Source organism: Chinchilla lanigera, unplaced genomic scaffold, assembly GCF_000276665.1.
Source record: "Chinchilla lanigera isolate Chin_1 unplaced genomic scaffold, ChiLan1.0 scaffold00059, whole genome shotgun sequence".
Taxonomy (NCBI): domain Eukaryota; kingdom Metazoa; phylum Chordata; class Mammalia; order Rodentia; family Chinchillidae; genus Chinchilla; species Chinchilla lanigera.
Window position 1 is genome coordinate 3,788,163 of NW_004955460.1, and position 20,501 is coordinate 3,808,663.

At 41.7% G+C, this 20,501-nt stretch overlaps 1 protein-coding gene across 3 annotated transcripts in view; it reads right to left on the reverse strand.

Moving 5' to 3' along the window:
• Positions 1 to 973: 973 nt before the first annotated feature.
• The window catches only part of Rala (v-ral simian leukemia viral oncogene homolog A (ras related)), a 64,180-nt gene continuing 44,652 nt past the window's right edge, over positions 974 to 20,501 (reverse strand). The window contains exons 2-6 of one of the 3 annotated variants that reach the window (XR_263026.2): positions 18,117 to 18,269; positions 14,593 to 14,801; positions 9,159 to 9,333; positions 1,876 to 3,001; positions 974 to 1,245 (exon numbers count right to left, since the gene is read on the reverse strand). Coding sequence is in view for 2 of the 3 variants with exons in the window: in XM_005397729.2 (XP_005397786.1) it covers positions 2,879 to 3,001; positions 9,159 to 9,333; positions 14,593 to 14,801; positions 18,117 to 18,230 (621 nt within the window). In the remaining variant the exon portion in view is untranslated. Of the gene's footprint in view, positions 3,002 to 9,158; positions 9,334 to 14,592; positions 14,802 to 18,116; positions 18,270 to 20,501 lie in introns of all 3 variants that reach the window. The other 2 variants (XM_005397730.2, XM_005397729.2) reach the window with 2 other exon arrangements.

The following is a 20,501-nucleotide window of genomic DNA, read 5'->3' on the forward strand; positions in this document are numbered from 1 at the left end:
TGGATTAGGTAAGCAGGATTACTTTGAAACCCCTGCAGGAATTTTGGTAAATATTTTGATAATTTACCCTTAAGATTACCAACTGTGGTTTTTGTCCTAGTCACAAAATTTTGAGAGACGGCATTCTGAGATTAGAATTTACCATCATAACTTAGGTTAAGAGCGGATCCACAGTGAAATTTGAATTATGCTGATGGTTACTTAAATGTATTCATCCTAGCACTGCTTTTAAGATATTAAAGTGAACTGCACTGTGAAAGTGTGCTCAAGGCTGGACCAGATGTCTTCTAACTTTGAGGCTGTTTGATAGTCAGTAGGTCATCATTTCCCACGAAACAAATGTGAAACAACTTGGTAGAATAGTACAAGGGCGTACCTCTGTCATGATTGGGAAATTCTTTGGGGGGTCACTCTGATTAGAAAATGAGCTGGGCATGGTGGCACATACATGTAATACGTACTACTCAAGAGACTGAGACAGGAGGGTCTTGAGTTTGAGGTCAGCATGGGCCACTTAATGGGTCTCCACTTCAAAATAAAAAAGGGCGGGGGATGTAGCTCAGCTCTGTAGTACTTGGCTCGCATGCATAAAGCACTGGGTTCAACCCTTGTAGCACCTAGAGTTTAGCAGCATTCCAAAAGCAATGCCCACATTTGTGATTTTCATGACAGTGTAACAAGCACCTTCCGCGTAACTGTGCCCGTGGGAGACTTCCATGTCTGAGTGTTGATTTAAGCTGATGACAGTTATTTAGGAAATCTGGCATTGTACAAAGGAAGTCCCGAAAGTGATGGCTCAAAAGATTTAGTTTCTCAATCTCTGATAAAAATGCCTCTTGTGAAGGTCAGGGATATGGTTCAGTGGCATGAAGCCTGCAAGTGTGAGGTCCTGAGTTTGATTTCCGGAACCCCCCCCCCCAATGCCTCTATTGAACGATTCGATTTTATATTATAAACATCAAGTAACACCACAGACATTTTAAAAAAGGAAGTTTATTGGTCTTTAAATGGCTCAAATTGCAAATAAACGAATCGGGTAGTGGCATCAGCCTAAGACATGTGATGCATCTTTGTCAGTTGGCTTCATAGCACCTCAGTACCCAGGAGAGGAAAGGTCTCAAAGCAAAGTCACAATGTTAGTGGTTAGGTCCCCTGGTTCAGTGAGACTGCAACAAGTACACATGGAGAGCGCTGGGCCTGCTGCCCGGGTTACAGCGGTAACTTGGATTCTGCACATGGCATAGCCTAGGAGAAATACGAAATGAAAGATGGACATCTTAAACCCTTCACGGACAGATATTTAACATGACAAGCTGGATGGGCTATCTAAAGAGCTGAGTTCCTAAAGAGCCTATTTTTGATAACTTTACACACACGCCTGTTACCTGGAATGCCTGAACACATCTTTGACCTGCTGAAATTAAGACTGAGCAGTGAGAAGGGAAAACTTGGCTGAATCACCTTAGTCTCATTCCAAAGAGGAAAAGGAAACGGACAGTGGTGTGTTTCCCACTGACATCACGTTCCCAGAGTGCCCTGCACTTCTGGTGGGAACGCCACCCAGCGGTGACAGCCTGACGTCTGGTCTGTGCGCCAAACATATTTTCTGCACTGTACCTGGGTTTGACTGGTTGATGCTGACTTTAGGAAAATGTAGCTACGGTGTTCTTCATTATGAACATAGACAGACTACAAATATTCCTAGTAACTGCCATACAGCCAAACTGTAAGCTCATGAGTACGGACTTAGAAACGAACAGGTGGCAAAAACAAGTATTTCCCGAAGTATTCTAGTGCAAAATGCGTTAGCACTGTAGATGGTTCTCCCTGTGCCCTGCTCCCAGGAGATAAAAAACTTAATACTTATGTGCTCACCACTTGCAGAAGGTCATTTCCAGGGACCAGCATCTTAAGAGAAAGAAAAGGCGTTCACTCAAATATAACTGGTACAGAATCCTGGTAGTCTACAATTATCTTACAAGTCTATGCTGGCCCTTATCCTCAACTACCTTACAGTTTATTAAAAGCAATCGAAGAGCTCTGGAACTTTATATTTTCAAGTACCAGAGTATGGCACACATTTTGGAATTTGGACAGACTCCTGGCAGACAGTAATTTGTCAAGAATCTTCTATACAAAAGCCGCCCTCCACCTAGGTAAGATCAGATCTCTCACCAGGACGCGGGGGACTGCGGGGGGGAGGGGGCGACCCCTGGTACCAGCAAGAACACACCCGGAATGATGTGACCAGATATTTTTCGGTTTCTAAATTAAGGCATATTCAAAAATTTCCATGTACAAACTTTACGCCACTTTTCTAAGTCAGTCACCAGGCAATTAATGCAGATTCACAGATGAGTTACTCTCAGTTTAACTATATGCAACAACCACGCCAGTAACTTTTTCTTCTATATTTTGCATAACAATGGTTAAAAAAGTGGTACAGTTTAACTATCATGTTCACAATTCATTTTTCAAGGCAGTAGAAGACCAGGACATTTTAAAATGATATAAAATTTAAGCTTTATAATAAACACCAGAGGAAGTGGCCTTTCCTCCATTCCCCACCCCCATTTCATCTCTTTATTCAACAGTTCAGGAAAGACTGCCCGAGAGACACAAGCTCACACGCTACATTCAGGACTGTGGTAGATGTAAGCAATTATGAGATAGGTTGAACTTTACTTCTTGGTGAAGCCACATTAATTTCTTTTTTTAAGTGATTTTGACTTTCAGTGCAGTTCCAATTCATGCTTTTAGTGATACATCACAATTTCCAAAATGTTAAAGTAATTTCAGTCAATTGGGCCTTCGATGGCAATGCTTATAAATTATATTTATTAGTATGGTCAAGATAAGAAAGAAGTTTGGGCTTTGATTATAAAATGCAGCATCTTTCTCTGATTCTCTTGGCTAAACTTTTCCTCTTCTTTTTTCCATTCTTTTCTTTGCTGTCTTCCATCTTTCTGGCCCGAATTTCCCTCATTAAATCAAAAAATACCTAGAAAGAAGAAAGTAGGGTAAATAAAGCAAACAGATAATATGAACTTGGTACTTTTCTGAATCATGGAGGAAACCTTGGGGATAATGGACGAGTAAACACCTTCAAGCCCGCACTGCGTTGCCGGGCTGTGCACTGGGCTATTCGAGCGCTCTGCCTTTGCAGCAGCCGAGCTCTCAGGGCTCTCACAGGAGGGACAGGGAGAGCACGGCCCAAAACCCACGTCTAGCTGGGTGTGGTGGCGCAAGCCTGTAATCTCAGCCCCTGGGAGGCTGAGACAGGAGGACTGCTTGAGGCCAGCCTGGGCTACAAAGTGAGCTCAAGGCCAGCCTGAACTGCATAGCGAGACCTTGTCTCAAAAAGACAAAAAAAAAAACAAAAAAAAACAAAAAAAAAACACCAAAAACAAAAACCAGAAAACAAAAAAACCCACGTCTGCTTCTCCAGTATCCCGGGAACATGGGAAAACTAGAAGCCTTTCTGAATGGTACTTTTTGGTAAAAATGTCCACAGAATACCTGATCTTTCTATTCCAGTTTTCAAGACAAAAACAAAGTGCCACAAAGTAATAATAGTGCTAAAGATAAAACTCAAAATGGATTACTTTTCAGTATCAATAAATGCATTTTAATTCATACTGAATAATTTGCTTAATAAAATTATATTGAGTAACAGTTTAATTATTAAATTTGGTAACTTATTTTCCTCAGGTCTATTTCTAGAAAAGGCCCTGAGGAAGGCAAGTGCTTCCTTATTATCTTGATATTGCACACTTGGTTGTACCGTATTTGAGAATTTGACAATTTTTGTCTGATGTCTAGGCATTGGCAAATAAGGAGATTAACGTAATAACTAAAAGTCACTACTGTCACCATTCAAAAGTTAAATTTCAATTATACACGTTCTCTAAAAGAGAGGGGCCCGGAAGGATACACACTTGTAACACAATGAAGACTTTGTGAGTGTGTGCGAGAGTGGATGAGAAACTTCTAAGGTTCACACTTTCGTATTTTTGGTTCCCACTGGTATTTTTGTATTTTTGGTTTCTTTAGTTATTATTTATAGACTAAAAAGACTAAAAATAAGAAGGTATAAAAGACAACAAATACTCTAAGTAAACTAATACGTCACAAATGAGCAGCGCTTTGCAGCGCAACTCCGGCTCTCTAGTGGACACTGACTGAGCAGGAGCAGGACAGGCTGTAGCCCATGTGCATCCGCTGGCCTCTGAACATGCGAGCAACGAGAGAATGAGCCCAAACCATCACCAATTTCATTTTCAAGAGGAGGGGAAAGCAGCAGATAGGGGGTCTGGGGTTCTCTGAATACACTCATCCTATAATTTCTACTTTGGAAACATAAAATCAAATTAAAACAGTACAGATGGACTGTATTCCAAACTGGTGAGATAATCAGGGAGAGGAAAGAATTAGTTCAAGGGTCTTTGAAACACAGCATACAGAATACTCGTGTTAGCACAGATAAATAAATGAAAGCCCCATAAAAATACTGTAGGATATCACAAGTAAGCAACCCTGTCCATGTGCTGTATGCACCAAGATTCCAGGTGCTAGAGGAAGACACACGGGTAAAATCAAAGAGTTCTGTGGAAGCCGAAAAAGCTAAATTTGAGTTAGAAGTAACAACATGAGCTTGTGAGGGTTTGTTTTGTTTTGTTTTGTTTGTTATTTGAGACAGGGTCTCTCTCGGTCTCAGGCTAGCCTTGAATTCACCATGTAGCCCAGGCTGGCCTTGAACTCACAGTGATCCTCCTGCCCCCGCCTCTTGAGTGTTGGGATTCTAGGTGTGTGTCACTACACTGGCTTTTAAAAAAAAAAATACTATCTATTTCCTACCACTTTTCACTGAATCGGCCACAAAGAAACGATGACCCAAATGGATGAATCCTGATCTGCAGCAAGAAATATAAAATTCCCATCAGCAAGAGAGAACATCCTCAAAGATTAATGAACTGAGCCAAAGGGATACTCGATCAACAGCAAGGGGCACAAATACTTAAAGGGAAAAGTGAACACACACACACGCACACACAGCCACACAAATGCAACGGACTGAAACACAGTGCTGATGTAAAACGCGGGAGTTCTTGCCCCCACATACTGGGGAAGGGATTTTAAGACCTCTGCCTCAGGTTGGTGTGGATGAGCTGGGCCCAGAAGCCTCCAATCTAACCAAACGTAGTTTTCTGAGTAACCCCAGGACTGCTTTCTGAGGTACACACCCCACTATGGAAAGGGTATTGTGAGACGGCTTAATTTCTAATTTTTGTGAATCTCTGCAATAAACTTCCAATGTATCCCTATTAGAAACTATTAAGGCCATTTACACTGGAAAATACACTGGGAAACTTTTAATGTCTGTGTCAGCTAATTTAATGAACTAAAGCTACAGGAAGTTCTGCTTCGACTGCCAAGTGAAGGAAACGAGGAACTAGGGACAGGAATACAGCACTGGTTTTGAGGAAGCAGGCAAACAGTCCCCCTAAGCACTGAGCTTCTTCCAACCTCTTTAACACAGACACTATCAAATACTTTTCTCCCTCTTTTCCTCCCTTCCTCTTCCTCTTCCCCTTCTCCTCTTGTCTTGGTCTCTCTCTTCCTACTGCACGGTAACCCAAAAATTGGCTTTTCTAATTCTGGACCAGAGAGCGTAGGAAATCCTTCCTCTTCACAAACCAAAATAAAACCAGACAGAACAAACATACAAGTTCATAATGTAATCAAATGCATTAAGGGTCTCTTATAGAAAACAAGAAAAAACAAAGTGAAAACCTATATAATTTTTTAAAAAAAGTTTAGAATGCTAGGGAACAAGCCAGAGAACTCAGAAATCAAACAGGAAAATTCCAACATATTTGACATAATCTTTAATGTCTTTCCATGGCAAAAGACAAAATAAGCTAAGTAAAAAGATATGAGACAGATTAGGAGACAGTATTTACAACAGGGATACATGCACAAAGGGTTAATGTCCTTAATATAAATCAGACTTAAGAATCAAAAAGATAAAGAAGCCATTAGATAAGCAGGCAGAGGAAAGGCATTTCAGAGAATTCACAGATGACACAAGGACAGAGAATCACCAAAGGATGCACAGCCTCATCTGTAATTAGGAAACACAAAACAGTAGTTTGCGCACCCTACTGGCGATTTTTAAAGGCTGTTGGAATTGGGGTTGGCAAAGCTGAGTAGCAAGGACTCTTCATGGGACCCGAGGGCAGCCTTCTGCAGGGCAATTGGTCATGGCAACACAAAAGGCCCTGGGGTCTTTTTTCTTGAGTGGTTGTACACATGCAGAGGTCACTGTAGTGTCGTTTGTAACAACAATAACAACAACCAAAATGCCAGTAAGAGGAAAATGGCTGAGTTATAGAAAAGCCTAACTATGGAACACTCGGTAGATTTTCAAAAGAATGTGGGAACATTTATATGCAACAGCATGGAAAAAGTTGTAAGATTTACTTGTAAAGTGTAAAAAGCAAACCGAAAACACACACACACATACACACACACACACACACACACACACACACACACATGCCCGATAAACAAAAAATAAGCAAGTATTTGCTTTAACATCTGGAATGGTACTCCTGGGTTAGCACTGTTTATTGGAGGGAGGGAGGAGTGCAGAATCAGGGCAGAATGTGACTCCTTCACTTCTCCTAATTTCTGGCGGTTAAGCTTAACTATGTCAACTTAGCTTGCCTGAAGCCACCGAGGGGCTTCGTACAACATGCTTCTGGGTGTGTCACGGAATCATGACCTTGGTTACTACATCTGGTCCTTTCCCCCTTCCTCTCCAGCCCTTTTGGCCCAGTTCCCCTGCTCTGCTTCCTGCTAACATGAATTAAGCCCCTGTGTTCCACACCGTTTCACCAGGGTACTTCTGCCTTGGAGCCAGCTAACCATGGACTGAATCCTCTGAAGACGTGGGCCAAATTAAACTTGTGGGTGTCAGGTATGTTTCCCAGTAATGAGAAAACTAACACAGAGCACACTGGTACCAAAGAAGTGAGGTCGTTGCTGCGACTGTACCTGACCACGTGGTTTAGAAGTCTTGGGACCCAGTTTGTGGGAAATGTTTGAAAAGGAAAGGATAGGCAGGCTTTAGAAAAGCCAAAATATTTAAAAATTATTAAAGTTTAATAATTTTAAACTTTTATCAAGTTTAAAAGCCTCTGCATTTTCTGCAACATGTCTACTACTATTTTTGGACCATTTTGAAACTCCACTGGATTGTGGTCATCTTCTGGTCCTGTGAGGAGCTCCGATCGTGCACACTCCACCCTTCCCAGGGCCTTAGAGACTAGCAGCTGACCATCACATGGGCCGTAGCAACTCATGGCTTCGCTGCCTGTGAACAGTTACCCCGCTGCCTCTCTTCCCCATTTGCCTTAGTTCAAGTTGTTTTTACAGTGTGTTCTATAATCTACCCAAAACAGGAAGGAAACAAAACATGTATGTGCTGTGGTCATGATCAGTGTTGTCTTTCAAAACCCCAAACATACTGTCATGGTGTGTGTCTGGGTGTCCCCCCAAAGCCTCATATAGTCATAAACTTCTAGAGTTTATGATTGGTTCACGGTCCAGTGCTGGGACTATGGGTGAGAGTGCTACACCTGCCCTGGGGCGGGTAGCTTGCATACAGTATAAGGAAGGGAAAGAGGCTTGTTCTCTTCCTTTTGCTCTTGCTGATTTTGCTGTCTTCTGCAGCCTTGAAATGTTGCCCCTTTGCTATGTGCCACTCTGCCCTGGAGTCAGCTGATTATGGACTGAAACTTCCACAAACTGTGAGCTAAATAAACCTTTCCTCCCTTAATTTTGGGCATCAGGTATTTTCCCCAGCAATGAGAGAAAAGTAACCAAGACACATACTCAATCTTTTTTTTTTCCCCTTTAAATTTTTGAGACAGGGTCTTGCTACGTAGCACAGATGTGCTTGAACTTCATAGCTCAGGCTGACCTCAAACTTGTAGTCTTCCTGCCTCAGCCTCCCAAGAGATGAGATTATAAGCCTGTGCCACTGTATTTGGCTCCAAACATACTTTCATCAGTACTTAAAAAAAATGACCTAACTACTGAGAAAATCAATGTTATACTAGGTAGAAATCTCGTAGCGTTCATTTTGCACAGATATCTTGGACCATGTGACTAGAAAAATTAATTAGGTAAACCATGCTGACACTGTCTTGAGACCTACAGCAAAAGAACTGCTTCCTGGGCCAGACCTATGGAGCTACAGGTACAAGAAGCTCTGCCCACAAGCACCTGAGGCCCCAGACAGTATAACTCTAAGGCCTATCAGTGCAGTCTGCATCACCTGAGACTTGCTAGGACACTGATTCTCAGGCCCCATTATAGCCCAAGAGAAGCAAAATCTCAGGGGCAAGGCCCAAGGGTCTGTGTTCACCAAGCTTTCCAGGCAATGGCTCACACGTTGGAGCTTAAAAGGCACTGTTGTGGGGGCTGACGAGGCTCCATCTGAGACCTCTGGGCACCTGGCTTCTTACCCAGCGGGAGCCTGGCTCATCCTGAGGGTCTCAGGTGCAGGGTGTGAGGCACCTAAAACCTGACGGGACTTCACACAGTCCCAGGAAGGCTGCGTACCACACGGGAAGATGGGGGCAGGGAGATGACCTCCTTCCCACTCTAGGGGAAATAAATGAAGGCCAAAGGTAAGGAATATAAACCGTGCTAAGAGATCTTAAGTTCTCTCTTCTGGGGAAGATTCCATCATCTTTCTTCCTTCAGCTTTGGAAGCCATGCTCACTTCTGAGAGCTGCAACAGGTCCTGGCAGGCAGCAGGCCAGCGGGGAGGCCAATCAGGGCTAGCATCTTGAGACTTACACAACTCCTTCCAAACTATGCAGGATAAGAAAAAAGCCAGGCAAGCTATCAACGCTAAAAACAAAAGTACATTTTGTTATAGTGTCTCATGTTTTAAAGTCCCTTGCGAGACTGAGAACAAGAAGGAAGAGATTCCCAACCATGCTGCACTTATGCATTCAGGATGATAAAAATCAACAAGTATTAAGTTTCTATTTGAGTCTCACAGACTACACAGAATGGAGACGGGTTAAAGCAAATGGACCCATTTTTAACAGGATGTAGTAACAAGGAGCGCTGTGCTTTACCTTGTCCACGTTAGCTCGCGTCTTAGCAGACGTTTCCACGTAGTTCACATTCCACTGATCGGCTCTGTTTTTGGCTTCTTCTACTGAAACCTGCCTTTTATCTTCTAAATCTGACTTGTTACCAACCAGTAGAAATGGAACGTTTTCATCTTCCTTTACTCTTAAAATCTGCTCCCTACACAAGAGAAAAGGAGGGAGGGAGAAATATTAACAGACTTCCACATGTTAAAGTAACAAGATGACAACTAGTCACCTGCAATCAGCATTTACTTGTAACTGTTTGTTTCTATGCAGCAACAACAGGCTTATCTATTACATGGTAGAAAATAAGTATTTCTTCCGTATTCTACCACCAATTCTTTGAGAAACACACGCATTTCAGTAATGATGGAAAATCACACCAACAGGACAACGTAACATGGAGGTGAGGCGCAAAAGGAGCCAAATGCAACTTCCCCTAAATGCTTTTTTCAACAATAAACTCTTATTTTGGAGGGGTTAGTTAGGTATGTATGTATACATGTATTTATTTATTTATTCAAGGCAGGGTCTTGCTATATAGTTCAGGCTGGTCTTGAACTCATGCCATTCTCCTGCCTCAGCCTCTTGCGTGCTAGGATTACTACAGGTGTGCATCATCATGCCCAGCTTTGGAAGGGTTTTACACTTAAAGAAAAGTTGTGAAGAAGGTAGAGAGTTCCGGCATAGTACATACCCACTCTCCCGACGCTAACATCTTGTATTATGGGGATGTGTATGCCACACAGCATTACTCAAGTCCAAACTTCATGAGGATGTTCTTAGTTTTTAACTAATCTTTTTTCTATTGCTTCAATGGCTACCACTGATCATACATTTCTATTTGAGTCTGGTTTTCTTCTGTTGTTTGGTCATAAGTGTGACAGATAATCACCACAGTGCCCTTCTACCATATTTGTTATTTTTCTACACTCTTGCTGACAGGGTCCCCATCGAGGATTCCGTGTGATATTTAGTCTCCCTAGACTGCACATGGCTGTGACAACTCTCAGATCTCCCTTGTTTGTGATGTCCTTGACCGTTCCCAGGGCTGGCTAGGTAATTTGCAGAATGTCTCTCTGTTGAGATTTGTGTAGTGTTTTTCTCATGATTACACTGGGTTACGGGTTTTGGAAAGACAATACTATTATGCCCCATCAAAGGTCCCACAAAATGGTTTTAAAGCCCCATGCAAGGCAGAAATTGTTGGGAACAGCTCCTGAGCACACACAGCCTTTGCATGTAGAGATGAGTTACATACCGTGAAAGTGGCACCAATTTAAAGTACCCTGGCTCTTGCCCTTCATGTGGCTGAGCAAAGTTCTCCTTTCCCTATTTCCTTATCCATAAAATGGGACCAGCAAAATCAACCTCATATAGTTGCTATGAAGAGTCAATGTACAATGCTTGTCATTATGTGCAGCCGCAGTGAATATTCATTAAGTGTTAGCTGTTCTTATGATTATCGAGAGGAAGAAATTTTGTAAGATTTAGATTTACTATCTTGCTATGTTAGTCCCATTTTGCCTTTGAAATTATCGAGAGAAGCAGAAACTACCAGGAACGTTAGTAATTTTCAAGAGAAAAATGTGAAAATTAATGGACTATTTGAATGGCAGTTCAGCAAAATGCATTTGATTTTTCTAAGCTCTTATGGTCAAAATCTTCATCACAACTTCATCTCCAGAGCAGCTAAAATGAGCTCCCCAGGCAGCATTTCCTCAACACCAGCCATGACCACCCCCACTACCAAGAACACTGGACCTGGTACTCGCCATGGGCCAAGCACTGACTGGAGTGCGTTACATACACTGTCTCACTGACTCCTCAAACCAAACCTGTGGCACTAGTACTATTATTCCTATTCTACAGGTAAGGAAATGGCAGCACATGGAAATCATGCTCACTCACTTACAGTGAAGAACAACTAGGATTTGGACGGGAGAAATCTAATGCTAGAGAACACATACAACTTTTATGCTAGATACCTCAGAGCTTCCAAAATGAGGTAGATCTAAGGGCTCAAATCCTGAAAAGAGAAGGTTGAGTTTCCCAACACTTTTTCAGGAGGAGTGATCCCAGCTTGTGATGTGTGATGAGCACCAAGGGGTCTGGCGCTATAGGGAGGGTCTCATGTCATATGCCACTCCTCTACACGGCCAGGTAACGGGCCGGTTCGGGGGGATGTCATTATTATAGTGATTAGAAAGTGCTGGCTGCATACAGACAACTGTACCTTTCAGAAAAAGAAAGTTTTAAATTAATTGTTTCCGTTCGGTTAGAGTTAACACTAACAAAAAAACAGTGCTATTATAATGTCACAGGGTATTTAAGGTATAAATATAAAATAATATATTAAAAAACAGTAGAGGACAGGATTATATTTTAAATAGGAAATATAGCATATTCCATTGAAGGATCATGACATGTGGTGGCCATATGGTTTTATAAAAGAATTGCCCTTAGTTTAGTAAGAGCTGGTATAGCATCCCCATTACACTCAAGCAGGTAGAAGCAGGCCTTCCTGATTTCAGCCCCTGCTGCTCCTGACTGCAAGGCCTGGGAGAAGTCACTTAGCCTCTCTATGCTGCAATTTCATCATTTAAAATTTTGGATAATAATTTTTAACAATCAAATTTTAAGATTTCCCTAACTGTAAGCTTTACCTTATGTACTACCTAGAGAAGCTGCCTATAATAACAACTCTAAGATGCTGAGACACAGCCTTGATTTTGAAAACGTTAACAGGTGAAAACTGTGTTATCTCAGAATCTACAACAGTATCCACTCCATAGGGGTGTGTGATGAGTTTACTCATGTGAATGCTTAGAACAGTGTCTGGCTCGTGGTAGGACCTGTGTGAGTATCCGGTGGTACAATCACAATCTTCTCCCATGCCTGGTAACAATCATTTTGCTGTGACTTTCTTAACTAGGTTCCTCCATGACTGGCAACCTGAACTAAGATTTTAAAACTGACTTACCACTCAGTCTCACGAACCAGCAAGAAGAGGATGTGGCTCAGGTACATGTGACCCAGCATTTCTGGTTATATGTAGGTATGCTCATTCATTCATTCATTCATTCATTCATTAATAAATACTTTCTAAGCTACTCTTGGACACTACAGAGCTGAGAAGACAAGATTCTGTAGAGCTAACAGGCTGCCTGTATTAGCTACTTTCTGGGATGTCACAGAATGGTACTGCTACGTCTATAACCTTCATATACACTTTGCTGAATGTTATAACCCCTTTAAAATACAGTAAATTATTACAGAAGTTTAGAATATGATGTCCTTTAACAATCTCATCCACCTTCATTTCTGACATAAACTCTTACAACAAAATGTAAGAGTTTTTAAATCAGTCAAGAGTCTAGTGAACAAGTACTACACTCTTCTACGATTGCCATCTGCGCCAAAGGTGGGAGCCAGGATACCAAGATGGGAAAGAAACTGGACCTGCTCCCTAGAGTCTTTACCTTACCAGGAAAAGCAGACGCAAGCCAGGCTCAGCGTAAGGATGTGGTGTGATAATGCAGCTGTAGCAAGCACTGCACCGTCCAGAGGGCTCTGCTTTTGCGATAGAGAAGATCAGGAAGGCTAATGGGAGGAGCTGGCATTAGTGCCACAGAGCTGCGGCCACAGGGAGTGACTACTACAGTCATTCAGACCTTCTCAAAAGTGCCTTTTCCACTGCCGGTGAGTCACCAGCCCCACTTTTATTTATGGGAAGGGCAACCCACTGGAGATATACTAGAAGACTAATGAATCATCCTTATTTTCTGTTAACAGTAATAGCCCAAGATTCTCTCTCAGCATAAAAATAGCTTATTCTCTTGAGATACCACTTTGGCTTTAGTAACTATGGTGACAAAATGTATTCCATTACCTAGAACAGGACTTGCTACATAATAAACTCTCATATACTTGCTGAATGAATGAATAAGCACTGACACTTATATAACTGAACACGTTTCCTGGGTTTACAAGGTTCCAGGATATGTCACCCTTTGTACTTTATCATCTAGGAAATTCCTTTTATAAACCAACAAACTCAGCGTTACAAATAAATCTGTACTTTAAAGTTTCTTAATGACCCTTTTGTCAAGCAATGACAAAAGAACCCTGTTCCTGAGTCTTCCAAGCGCCCATAGGAAGGAGTGCTCTGCGTAAATAAAACCCAGTTCAGGTTTTTGCTCAACCGCCTAAAATGCCTTCTTTTCTCAGCTGTGCCCTCCTTCTCTCCTTTACGCTCAACTACTGGTGAAGGTTTCCAAGTTCCTTTCCCCTTCTGCATCCCCAATACAGTGCCTGCAGCCAGTGTCTCCTTCTTTGTCCCATCCTTGCTTTGCTTAAGTACCTTATATATTCACCTGAGTGGGCATAAAATCTTGAAACTAGCGGATATATATATATATATATATTATGTACGTTTTTTGTGTCCCCATAAGCAAAGCAGACACATAACACAGAAATAAAAATACACCATGAAAGGGCACATTTGATGATGCATGCTGTATGTGTAAGATCTTACGGTTTATGTCTAGATGTCCCCGCAAAGCCTCATTCATATGGTCATAGGGTTTTTTTGGAGGTGGCTGAATATAGAATGTGTAATTGATTTGTAGTGCAAGCTGGGATTAAGGATGGTGATTGCTGGATCAGTCCACTGATTGGATTGGCATCGCCCTAATCCCAGAAGACTGCATACAATGTAAGGGACAGGAAGAGGCCTGTCTCCTTTTCCTGTTGTTTTTGCCATCTTCCACCACCACGGACGCCCCTCTGCCAAGTCACCTGGCCTTGGACCCAGCCAATTATGGACTAAAACTTCCACAAACTGTGAGCTAAATAAACCTTTCCTTTAACTTTGGGTGTTGGGCAAATTTTGTCTCAGCAACGGGAGAAAAGTAACTAAGACACAAGACTACTCAAGAACTTTATGCCAAATTTCTCTCATGTTTATGGAAAGGATCCCCTCTTCCACTCACCAACTCCCCCTCCCCAAACCAAATTCATGCCAGGCTTTGAGTAAGCAAACAATAACTAAGATGTGCTACAGAATACAACCTAGTGTGTCCGTATACAGTGACTTTAACACCAATACAGTACTTATTTCTTTTTTTAAAATGCAGACCATTTGCACTGTGAAAAGGGTGGCAAAGTACTTATGGAACACTACACAGGGACTGAGAAATCAGTGCCTGAAGTCTGGGAGAGCTCCACGATAATGCTGCAAATACTAACGACCCTGACAGTAGCCGCACTTTAAGTATTTCAGTAATGCACAGAGGGACTCTGGTTACCTGAGGCTGCCACAAACTACAGCTGTAAAACCGTCTGCACTAGGAAGGCTCTAAAATTGTGCTAAGTTTCTGAAGTAGGAACACAGTTAGAGACAGAGGTAACATACCTGAAGTCGGCAGTGGCTGCAAAGGATTCCATTTCTGTAATAGAGAAGACACAGAGGAAGCCCTCCCCGCTCCGGAAGTAGTTGTCTCTGATTGCAGCGTAGTCCTCCTGGCCAGCTGTATCCAAGATATCGATCTGCACTTCTTCCCCATCCAGCACAACCTTCTTCCTGTAGCTGTCTGCTTTGGTAGGCTCATAGTCCTCCACAAACTAGAAAACATGAAAGACACCCGTTCTTTCATTATCATGTTTGCTCGTCAAAACTTATTTTGAAATCATGAACAGGTTCATATAAAGGCCAAAATAATAGAGAGGTCCGTGTGTACTTTACTCAATCTTTCTAATGAAAATAAAGTTTTCACTTTCATTTTTAGATAATTAGTCAGCTTCCTTATTTGCAAAAAGAGGGGTCTCAACTATTACTTGCAGGCTGCTTACAGCTTGAAAATTATGCCTTTTTCTTTTGCTAAACCACTATATATGCAACAATATTATACACATATTTTATCAAATGTATGAGAACTGCTTTCTACATGACTCTAAATTCACGGTTTTGTGCCAGAACTGTGGAAATAACTTAAGGGTCAATATTCAGGTAAACAACGAGAGTATCATGAGCCCTTTTCTCTCAATAACGTGGCACTTCTAGAGGAACCAAGTCAATAAAGTTACACTACTCGCAAAAGGTCAAACCTTGACTTTGAGATTTCTTCCCAAACTTTAGAATTTTAAAATAATATAATTAAGAAACTTTACATTCCCACTCCTTTCACCAATTCCACAAATCTGATACAGCTTGATGAACTTTCTGCCATCACCGTTAGTATGCATACAGGAACACACACATTTATAGTTCTTATACATACTTCCATTATCTTTCTTATGTATGTATTCGAGTAATTTGTACAACCTGCTATAAGAACTTAACCCCTTATAGCAGGGACTTTAACCATGCTACTCATTACTGTATCTCCACAGTCTAGAATAGTGTTTATTACATGGTGGCCACTTATAAATAATTATTTTTAAAATGGACAGAGGATTTCTGTAACTGTAGAAATTACTCAACAGTGTACCATATTTATATGCTAACACTATGCTTAAGCATTTGTCCAAAGTTAGGCATGTGAATATTTTTACTTTGGGATTCCTTACTGTTAAGAAGGGGGCTGACATAAGGACTTTTAAAAATTTTTATTTTTATTTTTGTCTTTTTTTGAGACAGGGTCTCGCTATGTAGTTCAGACTGGCCTTGAATTCACTCTGTAGCCCAGGCTGGCCTTGAACTCATAATGATCCTCCTGTCTCAGTCTCCCGAGTGCTGGGATTACAGGTGTGCACCACCACGCCCAGCCTATAAGGATTAATTTGAGAGAAGACTAGCTACCAAATGAAAAATATGGAAAAGAGAACTGAATGAATGAATCAGTAATTTCATTTAAAGTACCACTTCAAAACTGTACCTCTCCCCCAAACTTTCAATTGCAGTCAGTGACAAGCAGGACAAGCGGTGGATGTGCGGGCCTGGGATGTGTGGGAAGGTGCACAGGCAACAGAAAAGACTCAGCACAATAAAACCCACAGGATATTTTTTCTCCCCAGAAGACTGCATTTAACATTTAGTCATTTATTAGAGATCATTCTTCCTGGGCAAGGTGGGTCTCTGAGATTCTGTTTACTTCTGCGTTAAGTGAAGGTACCCCTGCTTACCTTGCAGGACTGTTAGGAGGATTAACAAAGAGAACACTGTAACCATAAAACCTGGCTTCTACTGAGAGGCAGAACTGAGGCTAAATACTTATTAGGACTTGGTCGCAGTTCTCTAGGGAAAGAATATGTTGCTGAATATTGGCTGAGACCTTAACTCAAGGATGATCAAGTCTGACATAAATACATGCACATAAATCTGTAACCTGTCAAATAATTACAGTTTGTCGCGACATGGCCTTCACCTGTTCCATGGTGGGCACAGCAGTATGCCAAATACACAACGAAGAACTGACTTTTTCATTGAGATTATTAGAGAACATGTTATATATGTTAACCTCACCTCAATTAGGATCTATGTGCACCCGTTTTATTACTTTAAGGTGAAACTCTCCATTAAAATACTTTGAATAAAAAAAGCTAAAGTTAGGTTACTCAAAAAATAGGCAGCTTTCAGTTTTGTTTTACTTTTAAAGCCTAAGGCTTTTAAGGATCTGAGTTCTCAACTTGCCTTTTCTAAAAATTAATTTTACTGGTACATTTTAGATATACACAAAGATCACATTCATCACAGGGAATGTGTACCTGTCCATACGTATCTCGCTCCTTTTTTCCCCAATCCCCTCCCTTTAAGCCCTCTTCCCTTTATTTACAGAAGCTCTGTTCCCATTTTTTCCTTCTACTTGCTTTTGCCCTCCACCCTCATTTGTTCACCTTCCCATTTGAACATTTTCTTCCTATTTATCCATTTATCCACTGACGGGCATTTGGGCTGTTTCCAAAATTTAGCTATTACAAATTGTGATGCTATGAACATGGGTGTATACACATCACTGTGGTATGATCCTTTTAATTCTTTTGGAAACATACTAAGAAGGGGAATAGCTGAACCAAATGGTCCTTCTTGAGTTTTGAGGAATCTCTACACTGATTTCCACAGTGGTTGTACCAATCTACATTCTCATCAACAGTGGAGAAGATTTCTTTCCCCATAGCATCACCAGCATTTGTTATTGGTTGATTTCTTGATGATAGCCATTCTTTGTGGAGTGAGATGAACTCACATCTCTTGAATGACCAGTGACATTGAACATTTTTCCATATATTCATTTGCCATTCGTATTTCTTCATCTGAGAAGCACCTGTTCATTTCAGATGACCATTTTTGGACTGGGTCTTTAAACTGGGGAGTGGGTCTATTTTTTTTTGAGTTCTTTATATATTCTAGATGTTAGCCCTTTGTCTGATGAACAGCTGGCAAAATTTTTTTCCCACACTGTGGGCTGTTTCCTCACTCTGTTGGTGGTTTCTCTTGCTGCCAAAAAAGCTTTTCAATAAGATGTGGTCCTAGTTGTTGATTCTTTATAGTATTTCCCATGAGATTGGGGTTTTGTTCATAAAGTCTTTGCCTACATCTATGTCTTCAAGAGTTTTACCTCTCCTCTCTTCCAGCAGATTTAGTGTTTCTGTTTTAATATTTAGATCTTTTATACATTTCATTTTAGTGTAGTGCATGGTGAAAGATATGGGTCTAGGTTTAATCTGCAGGTCAGTTTTCCCAGCACCATTTATTAAAGAGGCTATCTTTCTTCTAGGGAAGGTATTCGGCCCCTCCATCAAAGGTAAGGTGGCTGAGTGTGTTTGGAGTTGTTCAGTTTGTAAAATCAAATTATGCATAGATGTTGACTCAGAACTTCAAGATGGAAAAACATATTACCAGTAGGACTCATGAATCCACCAGAACAGTGCCAAACCTAAACCAGAGAAATATTCTCTCAAAGCCCAAACTGTGATGCTCGGCATGAAGGCAGCACTTACCTCATCATACATGAACTGCAGGGTCAGGGCCGACTTGCCCACACCACCGCTGCCCACCATGATGACTTTGTGTAAGGCCAAGGAGTTCTGACCCTTGGGCTTATTTGTGGCCATCCTGTCGCACAGATTTTTCACCAGAGGCTTAAGGAGAATCTAAGAAAGCATGAAAGAATAAGTAATGGTCAGTACATACTTCTTCAGAATTCCAGCACAGGAAAGAGATGCGGCATCCTTCGGGTTCAGGACAGTTTTCACTCTGCAGTGATCACAAACAGATGGCAAGTGAAGTACACTCACTGAGGGGAAGAACGCTTATCGGAGAATGAGAGTGGCTGGCAATGAAACAAGCAGCTGACTCGAGGGCATCTCTCTTATAATAGTTTCTGTAATGAGCTGTGACCAAATGGGAAAACTTCCCAGTGCAACTACAAGCTGACAACAATGGGGGCCTTGCTGCAGTGGATATATTCACATGGGTTAGGAAAACAGCCTTAAGGATCATTTTATTCATATTAACTTATGCTGGCAATATTTTTAGAGACACTATGTCTAATTTCAGTATGAAACAGATGACCAAAGACTGCCATACCTTATGCTAAGGTCCTGCCGGAAAGCCTTGCCATATTACAGAAGAAGAAACTTCATTCCAGTGACTTGGTGACAGAATTTGAAATAGAATCCAACACTGTACATTACAAGTATTACCAGAATAGCTGTGTGTCTTGGGGTAGGCAGCCATCACTTTTTTTCTTTGTGGTACTGGGGACTGAACCCAAGGCCTTTGCACTGAGCTTTAATTCCAGCCCATCTTTATTTTGAGACAGGGTTGTTTTCTGCCTCAGCCTCCCAGTGTCTGGGACCTGAAATAGAATCCAAATTCTCTTCAGCCAAATTCAAATCTGCGGTATAGACTAGGTTCCTACTGAAGCAGAAGTGGCGTCGGGTACCCAGTTACCTGGCACTGGTATTAGGCCTTAGGACAAAAAGGCTGTGGGGTCACAACAAATACTCTGAGTGTGTGTGTGTGTGTGTGGGGGGGCACTTTTTGTTGTGCTCCTTCCTCCTCGGCATCCCTCCGACACAGCTTTCCTGAGCTGCAAGTCGCAGAACCACGCCCCATCCTGCTTCCCTCCCAATCAGTGCCCATCTCTCCCAGCTCGGCTACGTCACAACTGCACAGGTCTTCTATTCCTTAGATCTCTTCTCTGCCTCTCGGCCTCTGCCATGCGGTTTCCTCTCAGGCATTTTCTTATTCTTTCTGGCCAACTCTTCTCAGTTTTGGGGTCTCTTACCAGACATGCTTAATGTAAACTAGGCTTTTCCTTGTCCTGGTTTTTGGTGATCATCGGATACTTTTTGTTTATAGTCCTGAAATTGCTTGAGCATGTAGTTCAACTTGGGAGTTCTCTAGTACAGTTTACCTGGAGTAGCTTGGGTTCCAGGGTCCTGTCTGTCTGGTTTGCCTTATGCCTGACATAACTAATGTGCTTTAGTGAAATTAGCCTTCCATTCACGCGTGTTGAAGGAAAAAGCAAATGTTTGCAGCCAGATTGAACCCTGGGGAATAGGACACCTAATACGTGTAAAGCTGCTCTGCTACTGGAGAGACGAGTCACAAGGGAGAGTCAGGACAGGGCATGGATCTGTGCCAAGAGGGCAGTTGAGTGCTGAGCACGGCGTCACACCTCACCCAGAAATCATGCCCACTGGCCCATCTGCCCAACACAAAACAGTTTTCAAACGCACAAAAACAAGCCCCGCCCTGCCACACGCTGAACACGAACACGTGTGAGACCGCCTTCACTCTGTATTTAGCACAACTGAGATCACACCATATATGGAACTTTTTCACACTGCTTTTATTGTATCATAAGGATTTTAGTAGAAGCAGCTGAAACTGTGAAGGGCACGACAAAAAAATCTGTACTTACGGGCCCACAGTTCAATTCAACTTGACAAAGAAGGACCAAGCCTCTCTTTTATCTGTGTACCAAGCACATAATCATTAGATTCTGAGCACTTATCACTGCTCAAAAACAGCGACAATTACAGTACACTTCAGATAACTGAAAGTATGGATGATACTAAATCCAAGCCAGTTTATGGAATGTGCTGCTGCTGGTGTTCCTACATAAATCAGGAAATGACTTCTTTTTCACTATTACATTCCTAATTTGATGGCAGCTATAATCATTTCATAGCTATGTAACTACTATTTTATTTTCAAAATACTAAGTACCATATAATCTCAGGGTGTTACCACATCAATTAATATTTAAAGAGGTGTGTATGTGTATGCATGTATGTGTGTTTGAAAGCAAACATTTAGCAGTTACACTAAATTGGTTAAAACACCTTCCCTTCCAGAACTGTTTAATATATTGC